Below are 27263 nucleotides of genomic sequence, written 5' to 3'. Positions count from 1 at the left end.
ACTTAATCGAGTTTTCGTTCAAGTGAGTGTAAAAGACATTTCTTAGTAAATTGAAAAAGTATGAAATGCGCGGCCGGAATCGCGGAGCGCGCGACGCGAGCGCGAATGCAGCGACGATGCGCAGCAGGAGTTGCGCTGTAACTCGGCCATCTTGCAATTGCACGTTGCTTGGCGCTGCGGACTGCGGAGAGAGAGGGCTGGCAAATGTCGTCGTATTTTCATATAATGGGATCTCGCGCGAGAATCGGTTCGAAGTTTGTTGTTGAGAAATGATAGATCAGCTGAAATCCATGAAAAGATGAGTTGACACGCAATATGAAGAAGTCATTCAACCCTGTGGCGGATGCCAGAAACGACTGCCTCGATCAGACGAGGCGTCTTTACAGGTAACATATTTTTACAAAATCTCTTAATACTCTCCGATTATGAAAGCAAAAGTATTTCGTCTCTATAATGATAATAATAATACGAGCTGACCTCTCGAGTACTGATAATGCAACTTGATGTGAATCGATGCGCTGAAGTCGTCGAGTGGTTCTCAACCTAACCTCAAAAAGACAAAAAATTAATTATTTGTGGAACATGAGATTTCCAAGAATCCCCGTATGACTTGAATGCCCCAGTTTGGCTCCCGTTTCATAAGTGATATGATTGTATAATTAACAGAGGGGTAACTGATATTGCCCAGAGGCTCGACGAGCAGAGGAGCCGATCTTTGTCAGTCATTGATATCTTTACACCATCAGGAGAAACCCTCAGAGCCAAACTGAGAGATTACTGCGAGAGATTGATATTCAAAGACACCATTGGCCATGCTCGCAAGATAGAGGAACTCTTGTGGCGACGGGGCTTCTACGACGTCGTTGTCGCTGTTAAAAAACTGCGAAAGGTACTGCACGCTCATTATTTGCACCCTAAACAGACCTGATTATTCTTAATTGTAATTTCTTCACCATTTTCAGGCTAACTCTTGGAATGAGACTGAAAAAGCATATATATTTACTCACCTAGCAGTGGGCGTGGGATTTTACCATCACTTGATCCTGAGGCTCCAGCTGGAATGCAATCTAGATTTGATGGGCGTTATAGACTTTGCTTCTCCTCAGAACAAAGAAGCATTATCCAATGTAAGTTTCCAAGTTACGAGATATTAGTTACATCAATTGAAATATAATCATCTGATTAATATCCGTAAAAATATTTATCTCATTACAGCGAAAACAAAAGTCATTGCAAAGTAAAATGCACACAGAGGAAGTAAGGCGGTGTGCCATACGATTCATTCATCGTAGTTTAATATGTTTGGGAGATCTATCAAGGTATAAACTAGACCTAGATCCATGTTGGGACCCAAAAATAGCGACTAGATATTACAAGATGGCTATTCTGATAGATCCAAATATTGGGATGCCCCATAATCAACTGGGAACTATGTCTGGAAACAAAAATTTTGGACTTGATGCTGTTTATTATTATATGAGATGGTAAGTTGTTATTGAATAGAGATATACATATTTGTAGCAAATTATGCGTCGAAAAGTCTGCATCGATAAAAATTCATGAGCCTGTGTTCAGAGGTGAAAAAGCCATGATTTGAAATTCGCAGTATTCATAAACCGTACTTTATTGATTCAAGTTTTCTTACACACAGCATGTTATGCTCGGAATCATTTGAGGGCGCAGAAGGTAATCTGAAAAGAATGATTGCAACCCATTCTTTCACGGGCAAGGAAGAAGACCAACTACATCGCTGTATTGCGCAACTCCTGTCGTTGTTACAACTTTGGAATTCCATCTCTCCAAACTCTGACAGCATAAATCAAGTTAGCCAAGTACGTATTGCAGTATAAACGCCCAGCAGCGGGGCTGAAATTTGTAACATCATTTGTATAAAGTTGCACTGCTTAGTGATAGCGAAACTATTGGAAGATGTATGCACTAAGTGCAGAATCCCTAGATTTCAACCATTATAAATCCTATAAAACTAGGAAAAATGCAGTCACCAGACATGTTTTTGTGAGTCGAATTCGCCATATAATAGCGTTTTCAACTTGTTGCACCGAGTGCACATAGAGTGCATTTTTTCTAGTATTATGCCTTTGCTACTGTTTAAAACCTAGGAAAATTGCACCTAGCGCATACTGGATGCAGCCAGTTTAAAACTCCGTAAGCAATATATCAATTCTTTGCAGGAATTACTTGCCGAATTTGAAAATTGTCTCACACTTGAAACAACTGAATCAGACAGCAAGAAGGAAGAAGAAAGTAGCATTCAATTATACCTACAAAGTTTTGCCGAGGATGAACCTTACCATCTAACTGACGAAATGATGTTCAAAATCATGGTTATCTGTTTTATGACAATAATGAAACTCCAGAGTAAAGATTCGCCCGAAGTTCGCGGTGTAATTGCATTCACCTTGGCTATTTTATCCCAATTGCTACAAACTACTATTGAGAGGTTACAAGAGTCAGTGATCAACATCTCTCTGCTGAACAGCGAAGAATATGTGACAAGTAATCCCCAATTTGTAAGAGAAAATGGAAATGACGAATTGAAGACTGATGATGTTCAAGAGACAAACGGAATTAATATTGAAAATAAGCAGAGTTTACTAAACTGTGATAACAACTTTCTCGATATTAATGATAATCGCAAACACTTGGACAATATCGAAGAGACTTTTATCGATGTTGATGATCTATTGAATGGAGTCAAAAAGTCGAAAGACAAATCGAAGAGTTTATTGACCAAGCTTAGGCGTCCGCGAAGGCGCAAAAATAGTTCTGACTCTGATGCGAGTGACGCCGATGGTGCAATGATCGGATCTTCCAGCGATGAATTGAACTCTGATATTTCCGAAACTGAGGAGGATGCTTTGAGTGAGGAAATTATTTTGTCAGATGACGGTGTATCTGAAGATTTGAGTGACACCGAAGTTCCTCAAGTAACAAACAAGGAACAAGATTCTATTGTTGAAGATAAAACGAATGCTATAGGTGAGAAAAACCCGACTTTGACAGAGATTAAAGAAAGTATAAATACTCTGAACGCCAACATATCATCGAACAGTGTTAACGAGACAGTTTTAAAAGACGACAGAGATTCCACCACAAATTCTGGAAGCGCATTAACTGTAATAACGAACGTTGATTCAAACAGTGCTTATGATGAAAGTAATGGCTCAAGTAATACCATTGCCTACGTAGCTCAGTTGAAGAAGCAGAGTCTGGGTACTGCTGAAATAATGAATGTTCTGATGGGCGAAGGGATTTTGACATCAATCAAAATTTGCTTCGACTGGTTGATTGGTAACCCTGACATCGTGCAGTCATGCGCCAAAAGTTCAAGTACACTACTAAAAAGGATATCGACGTTATTGAATTTGATCAACATAAATGCGGATGCTTTGTTCAAAAATCCAGAGAACATCACATTATTCCAAAATCTCAATAGCCAAAACTTGAGGAAATCTGTTGAAGTAGTACCGCTTCCCGAAGATATTGAGCTAAAAGGCCTTAAAGTTTTTGATAACACGCAGAAGACTCTTAACTGGGAAATCCTAAAGAAATTTAGAATGAACAAAAGAGAAGAAACGCTACTAAGAATAATGAAATTAATCAAATTTGGTCATTTTCTATCTACTATAGAGGAGTCTGGCATATCATATGATGAAACTACACGACTCTTCGTTACCTCACATGTCGATAATTCCACAGCATCGAACATAGATAGCAGAAAAGAGAAGAAGGAATCTGAGGCAGATCATCCCCAGGGAAAACTAATGCGGCACATGGGGAGACTGTGGCTGAAAGCTGAAGTTAGAGCATTGGAAACCCGTTTACGGTCCAGATTAATGTCGCCATATCTTGTGCCTGACCATGAGGCTCTCTCGAAGCACATGCCAGCTCTGAAGCGTCTTGTTTATGCAAAGCGATTCATTGTGGTCATACCTTCCGTGGGTAAGAATATAATAAACAATTATCTAATCCACAATATATCAACAATGCTACTTTAACTATATCTTAAAAATTGTCATGAAGATTCAAAACTTTCGTTTGTTAATTTTCAGTTGTTTCTGCGTTGGATGAGGTCAAGCGTACGAGCAGTAGAGCTAGGGAAGCAACTAGGTGGCTAGAAGCTCAATTGCGACGTGGTTCGAGATTTTTACGCGCTCAAAGACCGCACGAACGGCTTCCAATTCCCCTAGTCAAAGGGCCCAGACCAAAGGATAAGGAGGCATGGCTCTATTTTCAAATAATTGAATGCTGTCACTACCTGACAAACCAGACGAAAGTTAGTCTTACGAGTGAAGGAGAAGCCCCTGTAGTTACGTTACTAACTGGATGCAGCGCAGATGAACAAAAAACTGCAAATTTCAGTCCAGTTGGACTTGCCAAAAGTGCAGGTAAGCATTTCAATTTCTGATTCGTGATTGGTGGACATTATCAAATTCACTGAACTTAGCGAATTGAATCGAGCAATATTATCTTATTATTGAAACTGGAATAATATTTTGTTTGCAGGAGTGAACCTCGAGCATATAGAATCGTTTCACACAAAATGGAAGGCGTCCAGTAAGAGTCACGGTTGAAGGCGAATGGCCGATGAGAGAACAGTGTCTGTAATTCTCGTATATCACAACGACAGCCGTGGGATTCATCCGCCAGTAATAGAACCGCGCATCAAAGGGCGAACGTATCGGCGAGTGCTAGTGGGGTTGGAAACCCGCAACGAATATCACCCACTATATTTCCTTACATTTGAAATAATGCGGATAACTTAATCATTTCGCATTGTATATTTCTAAATTCAAAAACAACCATGATATATTATTTTTCTCTTAATTAATCGCATTCTCCTAAGTTACATTATAGAAATTATATTTTCTATGTCCGTATTTCCGAATAAAAATAAATTCATATTAGTAATACCTCATGATTACATTTTGTAGAATATGAAATGGTCATCTGCATAGCAAGTTTAAATATAAGAAATTCACACTCGTTACCATATTTGGAAGCATTAAAAAGGCTACTTCCTATAGGTTTTTCATTTGTTGCTCAACTGTTAACGCTAAAAATTGTTATTTTTCATCATTTTAGTGGCCATTACTTATAAGCGTGTGAAATCAGACAACGTACTGAAAAAGTATAACAGATATTTACATGTTATTGTATATGTATTAAGACGAATGAGTAGTCTCTGATATCAAATAATTGAATAAAATCACATTATGTATCTGGCTCAGCGTTGAAATTTATGATGATCCTTCATTCAAGTTTTACGAAATATGAAAATTTCTGCGTACCGGTTTAACTTTAAAAAAAAAATCACAAAATTGAAAGTAAAAACATTCGATTTGTAAGTCAGTTGATAGAAGAGATGGTTTATTTGCTTCAGATTTGTATCTGGCTCAGCTGGGAAGAATGGTGAACTGAACGCCTCCGGAGAAACACGGAGTATGTAATTCCATGAAGGGCGTTGGATCTAGGGAGTTTTTGGAACACTTGAAAGAATGTACCAGATCAACGAGTGAAGCGCCCATCGAAGGCTGCGGCAGAGTTCCAACCCGGTCCTTTTCCCTACGTGCGAAAATCGAAAGCATCCCAAAGTAACGAGTCATCTACCACTCAAAGATGGCAGAAAGCCAGGAGAGTCAGAAGAAAATTACAATTAATATTAAAACGCCAAAGGAGAAACAGAGCGTGGAAATAGAAGAAAATGCATCAATCAAAGACGTAAGTGTTGGTCACGTGCAGCGTAGCTTGCGAACCTCGCGACCGTTGTCCGACTAGTTTACTCGCACGATGATTTTGCTTCGCTAATTCATAATATATATTCCCGAACGATGGTGATATGCAGTTCAAAGATGCGGTTTCCAAGAAATTCAATGCCCAGCCCGATCAGATCTGCCTTATATTTGCCGGGAAAATCATGAAGGACCACGAGACACTTGCCACACACAACGTCAAGGATGGTTTGACCGTCCACTTGGTCATCAAGGCTCCCCGGGCACCCGCCACCCAGACGGAAGCTCCGCCACCCCGGCCCCCCGGTAAGCAACTCGCGTGCGTCGCTGTCAATCATGAGTAGAGATCAACTCAGGGTGTGGAATCCATTAAGTTCCATATACCTAATTTATCCTCATCATTCATTCCTGGTTGACAGACTTGTCACCCACGGTGCATGTGTCCCCATAAACTGCTAGTAATCTTGTGCCATGAGTTATCAACCACAGACGTGTAGCTGTCAGCTGTTATCGCAGAATTTCCTTTCCACACCCACGGAGTTGGCGTTGTGTGCAAATCAACATACAAAACAATCCAGTTTAAATCATCTTTTGACCTATTTTCAGCTAAATTAAGCTTTCTTATCTAAAAGAGATTGCCGTAATGCAAATATTCACCAAATATTCAAATATGTTTCCTGAACAGCTGATGAAACACCAGCACCAGTTTTCTAATTTGAGATCTTCTCATTTCTTCCACTATAATTTCTAATTCATCTTCCTTTTCGTCCCTTTCTCTGTTTCTATTTTTTTTTGTTCTCATAGTCCTCTCACGTACCATAAGCTTGTGCCAGTGTAATTTTTTTTAGTGATGGTGTTTCTGCTTTCCAGCCGACGTTAACGCCAGCCCCTTTGGCCTAGGAGGTCTTGGGGGACTTCCTGGCCTTGAAAGCCTTGGATTGGGCTCGGGCAATTTTATGGAATTGCAGCAACGCATGCAGCGTGAATTGTTGTCTAGTCCTGATATGATGCGGCAGGTACTTGACAATCCGTTGGTGCAAAGCTTGATGAACGATCCTGAAAACATGCGAAACTTGGTCACATCTAATCCTCAAATGCAAGAATTAATGCAGCGCAACCCGGAGATAAGCCACATGCTCAATAACCCAGAACTTTTAAGGTAAGTTGTTTACATGGTTTTATAAATTGCCATCATTGGCAAGAGGTAAATGATGCTTTCAGCTCCTTTTCGATCCCACTCTGGTTCAATTGTGATGCACAATAAGTTTTCTTGTATTATATGTATTTTGTTCCATACTTTAAAGTCAATGAGTTTATGTGATACCAATAATTTCCGAATGTAATCTTTTCTAATCAAGTGGTATTTTGACACTTTTTGGTATCGAAAATCAGTGAAGATGTATATGAATCATGTTGTGACTTTGCAGCTAATCACTTAAACAAGATCTTAGTTTTCTTTCATTATTCCAAGATATTTTGCCATCTACCAGTTTTGTACTCATATCATATTTCTCAGACAAACCATGGAATTGGCGCGAAATCCGTCAATGCTACAAGAGCTGATGCGCTCTCACGATCGAGCACTCTCCAACCTGGAAAGTATCCCTGGTGGTTACAGCGCATTACGACGAATGTATAGAGACATTCAGGAGCCCATGCTCGCTGCCGCAGCCAATGAACGCAATCCATTTGCGGCTCTAGTCGAATCCAGTCAACCCATTGATGCAGCAAATCCTCAGCAGGGGCAGGAGAATCGTGACCCCTTGCCAAACCCTTGGAGTCAGGGTCAAACGGCACCAGTGGGTCAAGAACAGGGACAGGGGCCAGGGCAGGGGACTAATCCAAATCCCATGAGAGAAGGCATTTTGGGTTCACCTGGAATGCAGAGTTTGACCGCACAGATGATGGAGAATCCGCAGTTGATGCAAAACATGTTGAATGCACCATACACTCGTGCCATGCTCGAGGCAATGAGTGCAGATCCCGCCATGGCCTCCAGAATGATATCGGCGAATCCACTGTTTCGAAGGAATCCTCAAATGCAGGAGCAGATGCGAGCTATGATGCCAGCCTTTTTGCGACAGATGCAAAACCCCCACATTCAGAGTGTTGTTGGTAATCCAGAAGCCCTCGCTGCTATTCGACAAATACAACAGGGCATGGAACAACTTCGTACTGTCGCCCCTGAACTTGTAGACAAGTGAGTGTCTTGTCCATACAGGGTTGCTGTAAGCCTAACATGTTGCTAAATTTGAAATTGTCAAAAGATTGAATTCTCAGAACTATAACTTATGACAACCCTGAGTTATCAATATTTTTCCAAATTTCCATTTAAAGACGTGCAATGTATTGTTTATTGTCCTCATAGCATGGGTCTAAGTGTTCCACCGGTACCCACCACTCCTACGTCTGGTGCCACAGAACAAACCCCGACTACAGGTCCGCAAACAGACGCTGATCAACAGGGCGCAGCATTTTCCCAATTCATGGCTCGTATGGTAATTGTGAACACATTTTCTTTACTCAGTATACAAAATCTATACGGTCCGTTATGTATAATCTTGCAAATCAACCATGCATACGCACTTATACAAACATATCAAGCGTTTTCTTCGCCTTGCAAAAGCATTGACTTTATTCAGTTAGGTTACACAGTATGGAAATGAAATCGACTCGTTCCCAATGGCGTATGGATACATTATAGATGTAGTCAATTAAGCCCTAACAACCAACTGTGGTATAATTTAAATAGGTATCATCAATGGCGCTAAATCAAGGTGCGGATGGAGTTGCTGGAGGTCAGCAGCTTCCCCCTCCTGAAGAACGATATAGAGCACAGCTCGAGCAACTTACTGCAATGGGTTTTGTAAACAGGGACGCCAACCTTCAAGGTAATTAACTCGACAGAATACGTACTTATAGTTTCAAATCAGATTTGACCATGTGTAACTTGGAAGATTGAAAAAAAGAGTAGATGATTCGGGTATCATTGCAGCGCTTTTGAATGTAGTTTAAATATTAATTATTTGATTTCAGCGCTAATCGCAACATTTGGAGACATAAACGCAGCTGTTGAGAGACTACTGGCAAACGGACAACTGTCCATGAGCTAACCACCAATCTGTAACCTGAACATTTCCATTATGATACCTAGTTTACCTTCTTTACACCTGTTTGATCGCAGGCAGACACCCGGCAATTTCGACAAGAAAAATTATGAACCCTCAGTCCTGACTCTTAGCAGGATAATACACGCTCTAATGACTCATTTGATGTGCATTTTTATTATTTTAATGTCGGATCGGTGCCCGTTCGATGTGGTTTACCAAATATGTGGCCATTTGGAACAAGTTCCGCGCGACGACGACATTAGGTTTGGATCGATTCTTGTCGTCTTATTTTCTCGTTCGTGTATTATTTGATGTGCTATAAAAGCTATATAATTGTAACAATATATTTTTTCAGTGCAAAATTATTTACAATGATTTAGAAATATTATATTATATATTATTACATTATTATAATAATATGAGCTGTTCGATTTGTCTAATTGTAGCATACGAAAGGCATTAGGCATTGTGTTTTCTCAATTACAAATTCATAGATTTGTAGCAAAGTCATTGTTGGATGAAGATATAAAGGACCTATGTAATAGGCCTGAAAATAGACAACACGTGTTCGCATTGAAAAAGCCATTTACAAATTATTCCGCTTTGTATGAAAAGTGGATGCATTCAAGTGAAACCTAATTATCAGCTAGTTTTTAAGTTGAAAAGGTGAAAGTTGTAAATTATCATTATCAAAAGGAAAAAAAAACCAAAAAGACGAAAAATATGATCATTTTACCTCCCATGATTGACATATTACTACCGAATGAATATGCGTACACATTTATCGTATAGGTGTTTATTAGTCTGGCTCACTCAAGTGAGACATTCTGTAAAAGCTATTATATATGAAATAAAAATGTGGTTGATTAATAATAATAATAATAATGATGATAACAGTGATCATATAATATTGATAGTAATAATAGGATCGATAAATTATTTAATCTCAACTATCTATTCCAATTTTCCCTCCTCAACTCTGCAATGAAGAGGGATAGCCTTTCATTATCAATGAAAGTGCAGACTGAACGAATTGATCAAGTCAACATTTTATAGATTTCGAATTGAAACATTGCAAATAACTGATTTTCTCCGGACGAATGTTCTCAATCCGAAATTGTTGAAATTTTGAATTGATAAATTTGTTTTATTTTATTGATATAAAACTGCCAATTATATCCTTGTGAAATACCAAAGCTAACGAATATTTGTTTCCTCATCCGTGTGTGCGTTATTGATACAGAATTATTCAAGATGGTTATTCCGTTTTTTTTTTAGTTCAAACTGCTGTTTATTTTCACCTCATTTTGATATTTATTGTGCATTATTTTAGCATGGGTTTGATACGAATAGCACTTTTCAAGTCTCGTATAAAAATTTAGCAAAAACATTTAGTCTCTGGAATTAGATTCTACGGGATTTCCGTTACAGGATTTAGTTTTACTTGACCGTTACGCTCTTACACAATCTAGATTCTCAATGGAATTAACGGGATGAAACTTTTTCGCAGTGAAGCTCGAACGCAGCTGAGAATTTGGAAGCTGGATTTGAGAACATTCGATAATTGATAACATAAACAGAATTTTTGCAGTCCCATTGAAAATTCTAGAAGACATTTTTTTTCAAAGTTTGTGATATGACGGCTGCATTTCTAACCACAAGTCACAAAAGTTTAATTTTTATTGGATTCGTTACAACTGGTATTTTATGCTCGTCGATTATGCAAGGCTGATTCTTTCTACATACTGTAACATTTACGTTCGTAAAGGAACACGCCAGTGCCGAAGCATGTTCCCATGTTCAATATGACTGTGGTATTTTTTTTCGAATGACTTTTTGATCGATGACTGCAAATCCATCGGAAAATTACTACTCTTGCGATCATTGCGGTAATGTGAATACTGTAGCAGCACAGTCTATCTCATCTCATCATGGCATCGGTCACTGCATTGTGATAAATGATATAAGATCAGTAATGACTGTGTCTTGTTTTTCTTTGACGTACAAAAAGTAAAGTCATTGATTTTGATTGATATATAAAAACTAAATTAGCATCTAAAAACATTTGATTTGCTATTGATTACTAGTGTTCCAGTGTCTAATGCAATAATCTCAACAGAATGATATTAAGAATTGCCAATTACTTAAAACCCTGGCGAAGGGTACGACTAACCAGAATGGACAAACCGTACTACGAATCATTGAAAAATTCATTACTTCATTCTAAATTATTTTCATTAATTTCAACCAAGATCGAAGAATGGTCACATTAATCGTTTCGCTTCGGCGTGAAGTTTGCCAATATTTTTGTGTCGCACTTCAAATCAACAGTGATCTAACGCTACTCTGAAATGTCATCGATAATTGACGCCTGAACGAAGCGAAGGATTTCGACAGAATAAAGATAGAATCGATGGAAGCCTGAATGAAACTCTGATAACGTGTGTTATATTTCCCTACAGAGGTCTATCCTTGGCTGTGAATACAGGCGGCGATAAATTACGAGCAACAAAACACAGCCGACCGACGGCTGCCCTTCCCTTCTCGTCTTGACGTACAATCAAGTCACCGATCTACAGAGATCGGTGAATCAAGTCAATGGAAATACCGATCGAGTAACGACGGTAGCGGTGCGCCAGGGGCGAAACCGTTGAAGATCGCTGATCGCGCGGCGACCGTTGGAGGATCGAAAAAGGACCAATGAGAGGTCGGGCGGTGCCGCAGCGCCTCCAGTCGTTCCTCGCGAGTGCCGCGTTACCGCAGTTGCCGCCAGTCGGGCAGTCGTAGTTGATCTTCGTTGCGTCTGCGTACCTGACTCGGTGTCCCCGTGGCTCGAAATCGGTTTTAGAATCGTGTTTAAATCCCGACGATAATCCGCCGACCGATGCGACGGACAGCGTCGCGTTAAGGTTCCGGAATCAGGACCGTTTAGCGGCGAGGAGCGAGCTGACAGGGCAGGGAGAAAAGACGCGGTTAACCAGCGTCGGTGTTGACTACTATCGGGAGAATATCCGAGTTCCGTTGGGTCGCATCTCATCTCCGAGTTTAACACACGCGCGTCGAATTGCACTTTAATAATGTGCGAGGGTGAGGTTGTGACCAAGGGAATATACGTCGACGGTTGTGACACGCCGAGCTGGAGGATTCTTCCGTGTTGACGCGGCATCGCGTCGGTGTTGCGAGGGATAATATATTAACCCACGGGCAAAACAATACCCGCCGGAGCTCGAAACTGACCACCACCACTGTCTCTGCCGCCCACTCGAGATCGGAACCTCTGGAAACCAACGGAATGTAGCACGAGGTTAGTCAACGAATGCCTGCAGTTCGTTCTCTCACTTCCCCAATTTTCACTCACACAATCGCTCCACGCACACACACGCACACGCTAAAGGGAACGAAAATAACTCCCCGCAATTATCCTCGATAGTCGTCGCAGGTCGACACACGCGAGATGTTGTGTACGCCTAATTTGCATACGCATATTTACGCTCGTGGCTAGCTCCTAGCCACAGATCGAGCGCCAAGGCGCGCCGACGATTCTCTTCTGTTTCACGTCCGTTTGCCTGCAGTACCAGTTATGCTCTCACGGCGGACGCGTTCCTCAAGTCTCGAGAGCGGCGGACCGGCCAGCGAGAAGACCCGAGTCGTGACCCGAGACGGAGATTGATTCGTTCCTCGTTCACGTGTCCCGTGCCGCGTGCACGCTCGTTAAATTCCACGTTTCTATAATCGGAGACGACCCTGCGGCCCGAAACATCCCTTTGCGGCCACGCGAAAAGCCTCGCTGAGAACTGAGAAGCTGTGCGCGAAAGGAGTCAGCGCGGCGGCTGCGAGGCTCGCTGGCTGTGTCCTTGACCCGCTACGGCATCCCGCTTCTGTATGTCAAACAACGAATTCCGACCAGGCCGAAGCTCGCGACGGTTGGTGGTGCAACGATTCGGTTTTCACGAAACATTATTGCACCGAACGTTAAGATTGACCGAAATTATGCTAGAACGTACCTGTATCAAGGTGTCGAGGAGTGGATTAAACTTGGTAATCTATCATAAAACACGAGATAGTTGACTCGACGCTGTATGCTCTTGTCATCGATGTCTGATTTATAATCAGAACTCGGAACAATTGGGGGAACCAAAACTTGGGTTCTCGAAACTTTGGATTCTTCCTCAAAGTCATTTTGAAGTTGAAAAATATGCAATGATTTTCTCCCGATGCTTATTGTTAGTTACGTTAACGTTATAACAAATTTTATACCACGTGAATGCGGGGAATTCCTTTCACGACGATGACAGTGTCGAGGGGATGATGATGATGAATGATTATTTGAATAGGGGATAAATCGAGAAATATCACAGTTTTCAGACTGTTTTCTCGACTAATTTCGTGAAAAAAGAAAGCTTTATATGGAGTTATAATTTTTATTATAATAATCATTAGAAAATTTATATGATTTATTTACCACCCCCGTTTCGTTTCTTGGTCAACGACGGTTAACCGATATCCGTTTATTTACGTTTCGAATTTCTCGCAAAAGCAGACGATTCTGATTTGTCACGTTTCACGTTATGAGTTATCAAAACGATTACCGAAATATCGTTGCACGCGGTGTTAAATAAAATCAGGCGGCGAAAGAGAGAAAAAATAATTATATACGCGCGCGTATAACTGTGACGAAGCCGACGGTTTCCCCGCATCTCGTTTACGACGTAACGCGTGTGTGTATATATATATTATATATACATATATGTATGTAGTTATATAGGCATATACATGATATATAGTTATGTGTGTACACACGTGCGTGTTGTGTATATATAACTAGGCAGCTGAAAGACCAGTTTAAAAAAAGAATCTTATACCCACGGGCAACTCTGATCGTCTACATACGCATAACGTATTATATACACGTCGAATTATATTCTACGACCGGACTCGCGGTTCTCTGTCGTAGTAAAATAGTAGCTGGTATAGATACAATGTGGGTAGATGGGTGTATACTCCACACGAGAGCAATAGGCGTAGCATTCCAACGTACGAATTTGGGATTATGTGTACCTACAATAGAAATGGGCATTGAAACACTCTCTCTTTTTCTCTCCTTTTCATTCCGAATTCAAGCGACTCGTCATTCTTCTAAAAAAATTTTACCCTCCCCAACTCCATTTCATACCAAGCAATTGTACTCTGATAAAAAAAAAAACAAGTGTAAAAATCTATAAATATTTAGTATCACATCGATATCGTAATTATATGTTATCGGTTTTAATTACTATTCGAACAGAGGGCTCTTTCTTTAGTTGAAATCAATTTATCCACCGAGGAAATATTCACTTCATTAATACTTGTTTTATAAGTATCATAATAACAGCGACTCTTCTTATTGCCAGCACGTGCAAATACAAATGGCGAGAGGCGGTAACTGAAACAGCTGTTTTACAGCCTGACCCGGTTCTACGATGGATACGTACAATAGTGCAAACACTATGAACAGTACACACCAAGAATATGTACTGTGCAACATCCGTCACGAGACGGAGATGTTGTTAAAAGGTGAAAAGCGCAGCGTTGCCAGACCGTCGTCGTCGTCGTCCGTATGGTGTGAAGTGCTAAAATCCACACCGGTGAAATATGATTACAGTCATTGGCACTGTTCGCGCCCGAATCGTAAAATCATAAAAACTGTTAATTTGGATGATGTTTTCGCGAATTGAAAGGAAGAAAAATAAATCATATGTAAACTTCAACTTTTGGCGGGAAAATATCGCTCATTACAGTTTCTTCGGTTTTCATACGAGAAACTGGTCGAATGTCACTTTGAAGGAAGAAAAAAAAATGTCGAAAAACTTTGTATGTATATGACATATGTCAGGGTGTTTCAGGGGGAAAAAAATTTGCGATTTTCGATCATGGCAGACACTAAAAAGTTTGTCTAGGTTGAAAGAAAGATTCTGTTGAAAGATGAGCGTTTTACGTTATGTGAGAGATTGCGCTCGGTTGATTTTTGACTTTTTTACATCATTCCGAATTGATGAACAATTTCGGATAAATATATTTTTCCATTGCTTACATCAATCATAATGTCAATTTACATCACAAACATGACCTACGCTTGTAACGTTAAATTTCCAGTTGATGTTTGAGAAGCGTATCTGTCGAATTTTTTTAAACTGTCAATTCAATCTCATAAAATAGTTATGATTTAATACATGAACTTTTAACTCAGGGGAATGAAATTCTCGGTTGATATATTGTTGTGTTACGGATATCGTGATCTATGGGTTGAATATACATATATGTCAGGAAAGAAATAGTAATTGTTCAAGTGCTGCAACGTGTTTGTTCTCAAATTTACGAAAATGTGAAAAAAGTGAAAAATAAAATGAGATGTTCCGTATAACGTGGAACGCTCATCTTTTCACTGAATCTTTCTTTTAACCTAAACAAACTTTTGAGGGGATGCCTTGGTGGAAAATAGTAAATTATTTTTTTCTCAAACACCCTAATGTATAAGTATATTATAAGGATGAATTATACAATGATTTTCTGGTAAACCTGCGTACGTGGAAAACATTCTCGTGAAATCTAAATTGAAATCTTATTTCAATGCCCTGATAGCGTTATACGAAATTCGAATATCCGTAGAAGCGCGATTATGCTAATCGAGTATACATATATATATATATATATATATATTAAAGGCGTTCTTCCTTTGGATTAATTCGTTCATTTATACAATCGCCTTTTCTCAACAGTTATTGTGTTTAAAGTAATCACTCAGCTTAATCCGGTCATTACTATAATCGCTTTTTTATCTGTTACCAGGAGCTGCTAGGTTAATTTGTTGTTTTTTTTTTTTTGTTTCTCTCTTCAACGGTTAAAAACTAGCGGAAGGCAAACGAAAGAACTCACGCGATATTAACCTCGATATTATAACCAGAAAACTCCTCGCGATTCACTCGGAAATTCCTTCTTTGTACGTAGTTACTGTAGTTACTACATTAAGCAGTCTGAAAATAGCGCACAAAGCGAAACTCCACACGTCTGGCGATCTTGGTTTTATTGCGCAGCTCCTCCGTTTGCAGGATGAGAAGCAGCAAATAATATCTTTTCGTGAGCCATGTGCTCTCCTCGTTGGCTTCGAGGTTTGCAAACTTGAAACTTACGCTCGCCTTGGAAAAGACGGAGAAATAAAACGTGTTAGTTTCGGGGTGTAAGAGTATAAATGAATTTCATTGAGTTGATTTATTGGTGAAAAAGTCTCTCCGTGATATGGAAAAAAGAATTGAATTATACCTGTTTACTTGTTACTAAACCGTAAAGAAAGATACCGCGTTACTTTTTCAATTGGTTTATCGAGTTACCTGACGGGTCCGGGTTTAATTTTATTCTGTGATTTAATCGATTATCTAAAGATTAATTGAAATCAATTTTTAATGACGTTAATGTTTTGTAATAAAGAAAAATTTCGTTAATTATAATTTTTAAAGATTCTGCACAAGTCCTATAAAAATTTTGTTATAATCAATTACTGAGGAACCAATGAAAAAACTTCATTTATAAACCGATTCATAGAGAATTTACTTTGCAACGAAATACGGATAGTCACACTTTATTGTACCGAGTCAACTTTTATAACAAGATAGTATTCCACGGTTTTTCGGCGTCGCTGATTACAGATCTGAAATCAAATTTAAAAAGTTTCAAAATGTTGGCTCGAATATGCCGTAGAAAAATTTCAAATTTCATCGAATACGGTAAGAAAAACTGTATTCAAGAGTTTTCGGGGTAGCTGATTGGATTCGGCATACTGAATTTTCAAAATCTGATTTCAGATTCGTAATCAACGACCCCAAAAGCTTATGAATTATAATCTTGTCTCAACCACATGTCACTTTTTATCAATATTTCATTCACAGCTTTTGATAGCTACTTTCTGTTTCGCAACGATAGACTGCGAATACTCGTCTGTCAGGCGTCCTTATACGAAGTCACCGTGCGAAACTCTTCGTTGGATCAACATATATCCCATCCTCAATTCCCAAGTCATTCGAGACGCAGGAATGCGCAGCCTTGCCCTTGTCTTCGACTTTTGCCTCCCCCGATTATTGGCTTACACCACTTCGCACCCTCCCCTTCTTCTTCTTCTTCTTCTTCTTCTTCTTCTTCTTCTTCTTCTTCTTCTGTTGCTGCCTCTACCACTGCAACGGCTAAGCTGCCCCGCGTATTTTCTTTTTCTACGTTATGTATACGGGTACTTGGACGGAAACACAAGACGACATCGAGTTGCTACAGTTACAAGTCTTGTAGTCGCGGTCAACTCTATATACGTACCTATGTGCATGGCCGGTGGCAGTTATCATCATCATCATCATCATCATCATCATTGATATCATTGTCGATAATTTACCTACATCATTTCCGTTTTTTTTTGCTATTGCCATCATCGCTGTGGATAAAAATGATTACAGTGTTTTTCTCTGGTTCGTTATTATATTATATACATATGACAAATCCATTTAATATTCATACAATTTATATCGCGCGTATATTATACGTGTATGAGTCTTGATTGACCAAGCGATTAACCGCGGGAACCCGATTGAATTCTCACCGTTGGGAACCGCAAAAATTTTTCTACTTATTTTTATACCGCATTGGCGTATATGTGATAAAAACGTATGTCGATGGTCATCTGAGTTACGATCGTTGATCTGCAGGCTATACAATTAATTAAATACTTTTGTGTTATACGAGCACTTGGGCATGATGAGAGAAATAATTTTAAGCACCTAACTTTGCTCTCAAAGAATTGGATCTTTTCGCGTACCAAATAAAATAGTGAAAAAATCTATTTCAATCCATTAACAGTTACGCCCATGATGTTTGAAAGAATCTAGTTTCTTCCGGAGGTGTGAATAATGAGGCCGTTTTTTTCTTCTATATCACATTTTGGATCGATTCAATGAAAAATACATTAAGAGTAAAAGGGAATTTTTAATTTTTATTTTCTTCAGACTCTACAATAACAATCTCGATAAAAATTGTTTCACGCAGGGAAAGGATTATTTAACTCAAGTGATATTCGTTTGAATCGACTAAATGCTATAGTCAAATGCGACCAACACAATACTTACTTAATTCAACGAAATACTTTTGTTGGAAAAAACACGTGTGACAAATTACTATAGAACTGAATCAAGCCCTTGAATTGATCATGCAGGCTGTCAATTTATTCAAGATAACGCGGCGTGAGTGAGTTCCTTGCAAGAATGTGAATTTTGTATCTAGAAAATGTGTGATTGGAATGACTAAAAATTCGTTTGAACGCACTGTAATCGTTTTGTTTAAAAAATATAAAATTTTTGTATCAAAATAAAATTCAACTTGTTTTAATACATGTGTTTTGTTGAGTCAAGAGTTCATTGGTTGAAACAGGTAATGAAATTCGTCGTTACCAGAATTTTTTGTACTTACTGAACATTAGAGTTATTTAAGCGCACTAAACGTATTCTACGAATCATGTCATTCATAATTCTGTTGACTCAAAAACTTTTCCGCATTCACCCGATGTTTAACGAGCAAGCCCCGAAAACTTGTTTAGTTTTTGTTTATATACCGTCAACATCAATTTCGACGCCCCGAAACTTGGTTCTATACTTTTTTCGTTTATTAGGACTAACGACAAATCTAACTTACGTTAACCGTATCTGACCTCACAACTGATCACCCGGTGTTATAACTATCTCTGACGCCATTTCCGTAACGAGAAAGTTCACCGCCTAGTGGCAGTTTATGGTACTAGTATGCCGATGCTTACGATGAATATATTCTTACTTGTTTCAAAGCATGTGGTGTTTCTTTTACCTCGTAAACAAATTAGTGGAACTGATTCAACCAGTTACGCCGAACAAGACCCAGTTAAATCAACAAAGTATGATATTCAATCCATGTAAATTTTTTGTTGGCTAGATTTTGACAAGCTGACCAAGTCGAAATTGTTGAATCAAAGTCATCGCATTTGGAAAAAATAAGGGATACCGGATTGACGTGAATGGATTCCAACGAATCTATTTTGCTGGTTGGAGAATTCCTTTCCCTCTGTGCGTTACAGAATTCACATCTCGTTGTCAGCTTCGGTGGTGGTTCCTCTTTCTCTTTTTCTCTTTCTCTTCTTTGCTGCTCGTGCGGCTGCCGCTGTAAAACAAGACGGAGTAGTCTGACGCAGTCGGGCTGATGCAGGTAGGCCGACGTTAAGGAAGGCACCTGCTGGTCAACGGGATGAATTCAGATGGGCCCAAAGCGTCTTGCCGCGCACATTGCACCTTGCCCCGGGCCCCGGGGGCCCCCAACAACCCCGGGCGACTCAAGTCCTCCGATACTCACAGTTTATAGATATATACTCCTTCGGACGAAGCCACGGGATAGTCGCGGCATGAGCTGTTGAGGTACACCTGTACCTTCGTACCTACCTTACACCCAAAGCTTGGAGTATCACTCGAACTGGCTTGAAGAGACGGACGCGAGTGTAATTTCATAATTACGGTAGTAGGGAATTTTTTGCGGTTGGATAATCACTGGAGAACCTCGGCAGATAATATGAAAATGTATTTTGTTCAAGTTAGTAACGTTATCGTAACGATTTATGCTGAGGGAAAACCGTTACTTCGCAATTTTAGGATTGTTTGAAACTTAGAAAATGGCAATAAAACAAAACATACTATCATACTTCGAAATATTGGTTTCTTCAAAGTCATTGCAGAAATAAAAACATAGTGATTTTTTTCCCCAATGTTTCGTTACCGTAACGTTGCTAATTTCACTCTCGTGAAAATTTATGAGCCAGTAGTGGGACACTTTTCTCACTATTAGTCACTTTTTTTTCAATTTTTTCAAGAAATGGTATCTTAATTCAGTTTTTCGATCGTAATTCAGTTTCGGGCATAAAATATTTGGTTGCACAATTTTTTTCTCACGCAATATTCACTAGAGAAGATTTTGATTGTTTTTTTTTAGCGAAAAAATCAACTTCGGTTTGATTACGGAAAATCAACCGTAATCACATCGTTGAAATGTTTGTCCCGGAAGAACAATAAGTTCATAAAGTTCAGAGTTATTGTTCACTTGTAATGGATTTACTAAATATCTTGTACAGTGATATCAATTTTTATAATGTGGAAAAAAATTAAGAAAAACCTCTATACGGCGATATAATTGAAAATATGGTATTTCTGACGAGATAAATAACACTGTTGCAGCACTTTTCGTGTAATTACTGCGCAATAATTAATTCCAATCGGTAACGTTTGAGTAATTTTTTTAGTTCCGAAAGTAACTTCTCTCACATTTCTAAGACGACTCGACTGATACCAGCCCTGATATGTCCTTCGCTTAATTATTAGACAGGAGAAATAACATTTTTCCCAATCATTTAATCATTGTCGGAGCTTCAACTTTACGTAGTATTGTTTTAAACAAACGTAAAACTGATGTCTTATCATATTCGTTAGAAAAAAATAATTCTCCTACCGGATCAATATATCTACATTTTTATTACTTTTCGGGATACTTGGTGTTTCGTCGTTTATTACCTGCGACTGCAATACTCGAGCCGGAAGTAATTGGGTAATTTCTTTTTTACTCGCGAATACCCGGGAACGTAATTCTCCGATTTTACAGTGGTGCTCCGAGTCGTATAATGGCTGCACCATTCGGTGCTCGGAGGCAGATCTTACCTACCGCCGGCGTTCATGGAAAGAAACGAACCTTCGGATGAACTGGTTGCACGTCAGGCATGCGGGCCAACTGTATCTCGCAACTGTTATCTAACGACCTTGCGTTCCTTGAGTTCTTGCCCACGTAGAGCGACGTTATACTCACCAACCTTCGGCCATGTAGTGACAGCTGGGGAGGAACCCTTGCTTTCACCACCTTGAAGTACACAATGGGGTTGTATTCCATTGCGGAGACTTGACGAAACTGGATAAAAGAGACATGGTGTTCGAGGAGAAGTTTGAATCTGTGTTTGGAAAGTATAGGATATTTCATTCGGTGAATAGTAGAAGATATAATTGTAGTAGAGAATATGGGAAGGGGAAAAACATTTTCTCTGAAACTTGGATGCAAGTACCAGATTTAAGTTTAGTACAACTATGTAATATATTTCAGAGTCTTGTTCGATTGCTTGAACCAACGAATCTTATTGTTGGTAAATTGCATAGTTGAGTACCGGAAAGGGATAAACATTTTCTTTGAAACTTGGATTCAAGTACCAGATTTAAGTTCGGTACCACTGTGTAATATATTTCAGAGTCTTTTATTCCGATTGTTCGATTGCTTTAACCAACGAATCTTATTAACGGCAAATTGCATAGTTGAGTACCGGGCTTGAACGTAGAAAGTGTAACGACATTTAAGCTGCATTTCACCGAGGGGTCAACAACACTTGAATTCAGGTGTGTTTATAGTTGGCGTGAAGTATTTTCAAGAGAGTATTAGTTGACGTCACTTGAAGTCAATCGCATTCACTCGAGATTATGCACAACGTGTATTGTTTTTATTATGTATTCTAAACTTTTCTATGAGTTAGAATATTGTAATGACGGTGAAAATAGGAGGTAATAAAGGCGGAAAGGTTCCAGGGAGTGACCAAACGATGAAACTTGGCAGGGTTATTCAGGGAATTCTTTCGAATACGTTCCTTGAGAGTTTATCATTTGCTCATTCCGGGAAAGCCTTCCAGACGTATTACCTGCTGAATGTTACCTGCTGGATTTGACCTGCTAGTTTTCAGCGTCATAATATTGTATACTAGTTTCGAATATAAAGTATCGAAGGTCTAGAAGTGCTTCATCTTTATAAGAGCGTTGTATAACGTTAACGATTTCCAAAATTCTACGGGTTCGGAAGTAAGGGCAGAAAAAAATTGAGCAAATCGAGTTTAGAAGTATGCAATTTTAGTTTTAATTTGAAAAAATATAAATTATTTCGTAAATCGAAAATTATGGCTGTTACGGCCACTGAAGTCACGGTGTGCAAAAAGCACCGTTGAAAACGGTAACCATGATTTCAGCTATACGGAGTGTTTGAAAAACAAAAACCAAAGATCACTTTAAAGGCTAAGTGAAATTTAGTAGAGTTATGAATTTTTTGTATTGGTAAGTCATATTTTTGAATCTTCAGCAGTGTGTTCAGCTGTATATATCGAATGGATAGACGGATACTAAATCCGTTCTATAGGACATTAGTCCATAATCATATGAAAGTCGTACATAAATTTCAAGGTGATCGGATGAACGGTTTTGATGGAATCATAGTTACCGTTATCAAAAATTTGGTTTCAAGAAAACGAGCTTTAAATTTAGTTAGCTTCAAGAACGACGTACTTAATTTTCAATGGTCAGTATAAAAACTGAGAACAGAGATAGGCTCCAATTAGAAAACGATTCAATTACGTACGTTTTAAAAATATAACCACGATTCGACAAATTGTTAAAAAATAAACAGACACCGCCTTCTCACTGAAAATGTTGTATTTTTATTGCAGTGTAAGACCTAGGACCTAAGAATTAGGTTGAAAAACACTGACCTAGATAGCCTACTCCTAACAATTTCATGGCAAGTACACTTCGGGAATTCACTTCGTAACGGGATACCACCAAAGGGTTAGAAGCTATCAATTTCCGCTCACAATCATCGCATACAACGTTCAGTTTAAAACCCAAACCTTGCACAGCACTTTCTTCGAGACGTATGTCAGAGGTACACTTTTTGCACTTGACATTTGAAGTAAAGGCACTAAATACGCTTGAAAGTGGGCTCGAAATTTCTCCTGATAACTTCTTTAGCTTTGGGAAGTTCGGCTTCGACGACTAATCAAAATAAAGATAATGGACCCGACTACAATAATATGTGGAAAACCAAAAATCGATGAAAAATTATTTTCGAGATTTACACGGAGAGAAATTTTTAGTTCCAGTTACCGCTCAGTCCTTAACTATTTTCATTGTTTACCACGATCGAAAAATATAGTTCTAGGTACGAAACGAAAATTAGTTTTCTAGCTGTTATCAGAAAGTCTAGTAACCGTTACTATTCTTTCTCATTACGATCACTGTTACTATATTTTTTTGCAACTGTGGCGAAAATTTAATGCTTGTGCAACGATAAGTTGACGTTAAAGCCTTGTTCAACTAAAAAAGTCGAGTAAACCTCACAAACTGATTTTGCTCTGCATTTACCAAAAAAGAATCGACGATAGCGCAAAATGTTTACGCGTACCTCGTTTTTCGCAATTCCAACAATATACGAACACTTTTTTTAATGATACCTGTTTTACTAAATTTTTCTCAGTGTAGGAACCCCCTTTAGACAGAAGGAGCGAAGAGAATTTACCTCTACAAGTTCAAGAGCCGGTGACCAGGTGGACAGCAGGTGCTTCGAAGCTTGGAGACCTGTAGTCTGCATCCGGTCTACACACATAGATACAAATAAAGTAGATAATTCCATCGACCGGGTTGCATGTCCAAACGAAAGTCGTCAGTCTGACCTGACCTAGCTCCGCAGGTCTTTCTGTTATGTTCCCCGTTACCGTAAAAATTGTGCAACAATCGCGTACACCGCACGCCATGCAAGGCTCGAAAATCGGATTAACGGATTCATGCTACAGACATACGCGACATAAGACTTCTCAGTAGCGCGGCCAAGAAGCCATTCGGAGACTGGCTTATTAACTAATTCCTATCCAACCCTTTCCGTGCCAAGAGAGAAAGAGAGAGAGAGAGAGAGAGAGTGAGATAAAGAGGAGCGGAGAGAAGGGAAAAAGGAGAGACGAGAGTGGCTGGGCGCATGGGAACTCCGTTGGCACTCGGCTAGATCCAATTAAGCTTGAGCTAGTCGTTCTTGTTGTCCCGACTGTCGCGGTGAACCTCCGTTGAAGTACTGCTGTTGCAGGAGGAGGCAAGAGGAAAGATTCAAGAGGCAAACTTGGGTTTGCACTGCGCCCCTTCTTCTCTCTCCCTTCGCTCTGCAGTCGGGTTATTATTATACAACGAGAATGGGAAAGGAATGGTATGGTATGGTATGGTTTGGTATGGTATGGTATGAAATTCCACGCTGCTGCGCGGTGTGCTTACTTACCTGCTGCAATGGAGTTCAGGGTGCCCATTACAGTCCGCGGAACGACGCGAAGGGTCGAGGCTGCACTCGATCCGGTATTTGTTTCTATTTACTTGTTCTGAAATCAATCCGACTGACTAACGTAACACTGCCTGCCGGCAATTCACTCCCATTTCGTTGCTGCGGGTGTCCACCCAAGTGATTTCACATGCATGATGTTTAAACGATTTCAACGATTTCTTCTGTAATGGTTTTAAATGGTTTTATGCAATCTTCTAACGTTTCGCTGGTCATTTTGTCGAGGATTTGGAACTCATCTCTCCGATCTTCTGTTGTCCCATTAACGGCTTACTAGAATTTATATGTGCCATTATACTCTAATGATTTTCGGCTGTTCCAAACGACTTAGTGTAGTTCTGTTTTTGGTATACAGAGACAGTCAGTGTCCAGTATTATTTGATGAGGTGAATTGTCGCTTGATCAAGCATTCGTGGAACGGATATAGTGAAGCTTTGTATCGATTAAGTATTACTTAGCTAGTCGAAGATTCTGGCCGCTTGTCGAAAGGAAAACGCTCAGTCAGAATACTGAGAATCCTAGAAAGAATTAAACAATCATGCGCTGTAGTACAGAGCAATGGATGTAACGTTGTTATGTATGCATAATCGATCCAAAGTTATTTTATGTCATTGCCATAGTTTTATGATAGATGAAAGTACCTTAAAGCAACAGGAACGGTTCTCAGCTTTCTTCATAAAATCGCTGACTATTTTGTTCAGTGGTTCATCTTGTCTTTTGATAAAGACGAAGGACTGTTCATTTTTATTCCATCGTATCTGGACTTAAAACATGAAAATATGATCAGAAACGTTGAAATTGAATAACAGTTTAATCAAGATCAAAAAGTTGTATGCACTGGTAGGTACGACCGTCTACTACTGATTGAACCGTAAAAACCTATGTCGATTGATTCCATAAGATCGTATCAGCCAAAAAACTTTTTTTTTACACTTTTGGATTTGAGTATGAATTTATTAACTAAAAGCAAAAGTAGGTACGACCTTTTGGTTCTAGTAAAAATTGAAAAAAATGGTCTACTGTGATAATTGCCTAAGGTCGTACCGCCGAAAATTATTATTGTTTTCCGTATCATTCCGATAATTGACGATTTGGATGATCAAAGTTTAGAAAATCGACATCCTTACTGTATAACTTTGTTAGTTTCAATTGTTTATGCGTTCCGCTAGTCTTTGGAGAGTTTGCAGAAGAGAAAAAAAAAACAAAACAAAATGGCGCTTACGACCTTCTGTTCTTATGCTCGAAATCGTTTTTTGCAAGATGTCTGAATTTTTTGCAGTTATCGATTTATCTAGGCGTTTCAATGGTTTCTAGACCGATTGCAGAAACAAAAAAAATGGTTGCAAGACCTACTATTTTGATCTTTTTCTATTCATGTACTTATTAATGGAAAAAGGTCGTATCTGCTTTATGACCTTTTGCCTTTATATTTGCAAACGCTTGATTTCGATTGAATTATACGTTTTGATCGTTTGCGTACCAAATAGTGTAAAAAAAAAAAAAAAATTCTACGCCTTTTTGTCATTAAAATCCCATTTTTGGCGGTTACGACCTTATGCCATTAGATACGCGTTATGTTCAAAGATTACATAATATTTTTGTTCTGGTCTCGACCAGTGCATGGTGCAACGTTTGGTGGAAGAGACTTTGATATTCATCTTGTTAATTAACTGCGGTGAGAATATACCGTCATCTTTTTTCATTCCTCTCTCCATCCGAAGTTTCAACGAAGAAGCCGATTTCAACATTCGTATTGAGCGATGTTTGAGTACGCAGTTTGAATTTTAATTAAAAAAAAAGTAATACGAAATTTTTATCCAGTTGTGTTTCACTATACAAGATACTGTTTAAGTACTACACGCGGACTGTTTGAATAAAAAATATACGTTAATTTCGACATTTTTCGGTGCAGGTACTCAAGAATGTATGTCAAATCGAGAGACACGTGTATACGTTCAACGGGTATAAAACCCGATTAGGATTGACACGAATTAAATCCCGAAAATACTCTCTCAGCAGATTCTTCGTCCACGCGCACGCTGTCCGCTGGCAGGCAACTCAATCTTCCCCGTCATTTTTTCACCCTCGCAAACTCGCCAAGTCTATAATAACTCGATGAACCCTGGAGACGTTACGTTCACGCCACAGGGCGATACCCGCGATATTATGAGAGGCTGCTGCTGCTGCTGCTGTCCGTACCTTTGCGCAGAAGGGCGTCGTGGTATCCGTAGCTCCGCCGGCGGCAGCCTCTGGACGTCCGGAATGCGATCGGAACCAGTTTCTATGAGTCAAGCCTCCTCCTCGGCGTATTGACAACAGAGACTCGTATAATCCCACGTATTGCACGAGCCTATTTCTTCACAACTTCACCTTGCGCTTGCTTATGTATCGTAATTACGATCGATTTGGGCTGTCGTGACCGCCAGGTATTTGCGCTCGGTTTTTCAGGAACCTTCACCCGCGGCTCTATTTGTGGAAAATTTCCTGCAACATTGTTTTTGGTAGAGATTTTCATGTGGAACCTTGTGAGCTCGTTAAACCTTGGGTGGAAGTTTTTCTCCGCAGGCGTTGTCGTCTGATTTCACATGGGACAGTCAGTATTTCATTTTTACCAATATTCACTGCAATAATTATCTGGAATAAGATTTTTAATTTTAAGTATTCGGCATAACTCGTCAATGTACGTGCATTCTATACCGGGACGATCTCTTGAGACTTGAAAATCAACCGCGCATGCGCCAAATAATTCAATCTCATTGGTCGGCGAAATCTTCCCGCAGCGATATTTTTCTCTGCGATGCAGGCGGGCCAACGTACGCAAAATGTGTACGTTCGAATTTTCAAAGAGCATAAGCATTAAATTCCGACCGTTCTTTGAAGAATCAAATGCTTCCCAAACCTTTCCGAGTCACTGCCTCAATTATTTGAGATTCTAACCTCGAAAATTCGTATCAACTACATCGCCGCCAGAAACAGTTTGACGGTTGAAAACTCGGGATGGCCAGCCTGCACGAACAGCCGATAAAACTCACGCATGCGCAGTTGATTTTCAAGTTTCAAGAGATTGTCCCGGTATATCGTCCTCAAATTTAACTTTGGCTTTGACGTTTCTTGAAAGCAGAACAAAATATCTTTTTAACCCTCCGTGTGGTCATTTTCTGGATATCAAATTTTGTGGATAATTCATGAAAACTTTTGAGTTTTC

General features: G+C 39.4%; 3 protein-coding genes across 4 annotated transcripts in view; all 3 read left to right on the top strand.

Moving 5' to 3' along the window:
* Window positions 1-163: 163 nt before the first annotated feature.
* On the top strand, window positions 164-5247 carry LOC124178842 (protein SMG5). The gene is made up of 8 exons (XM_046562572.1): window positions 164-386; window positions 667-889; window positions 963-1127; window positions 1216-1484; window positions 1652-1832; window positions 2193-3963; window positions 4074-4409; window positions 4528-5247. The coding sequence occupies exons 1-8, from the start codon at window positions 316-318 to the stop codon at window positions 4593-4595; spliced, it is 3084 nt and encodes a 1027-aa protein (XP_046418528.1). The 5' UTR covers window positions 164-315; the 3' UTR covers window positions 4596-5247.
* Window positions 5248-5574: 327 nt separating this feature from the next.
* LOC124178845 (ubiquilin-1) lies at window positions 5575-9751 on the top strand. Its single transcript, XM_046562578.1, has 7 exons — window positions 5575-5742; window positions 5867-6059; window positions 6624-6912; window positions 7270-7953; window positions 8122-8251; window positions 8506-8644; window positions 8790-9751. The coding sequence occupies exons 1-7, from the start codon at window positions 5641-5643 to the stop codon at window positions 8864-8866; spliced, it is 1614 nt and encodes a 537-aa protein (XP_046418534.1). The 5' UTR covers window positions 5575-5640; the 3' UTR covers window positions 8867-9751.
* A 1859-nt stretch (window positions 9752-11610) lies between these two features.
* Window positions 11611-27263, top strand: part of LOC124178844 — a 49336-nt gene continuing 33683 nt past the window's right edge. Inside the window, exon 1 of one of the 2 annotated variants that reach the window (XM_046562576.1) lies at window positions 11611-12167. The gene's annotated coding sequence lies outside the window, so the exon portion shown is untranslated. Of the gene's footprint in view, window positions 12168-24010; window positions 24022-27263 lie in introns of those variants that run through there. The other variant, XM_046562577.1, reaches the window with a different exon arrangement.

Source organism: Neodiprion fabricii, chromosome 3 (genome assembly GCF_021155785.1).
Source record: "Neodiprion fabricii isolate iyNeoFabr1 chromosome 3, iyNeoFabr1.1, whole genome shotgun sequence".
Lineage (NCBI taxonomy): Eukaryota > Metazoa > Arthropoda > Insecta > Hymenoptera > Diprionidae > Neodiprion > Neodiprion fabricii.
This window is presented reverse-complemented; position numbering and strand designations above follow the sequence as displayed.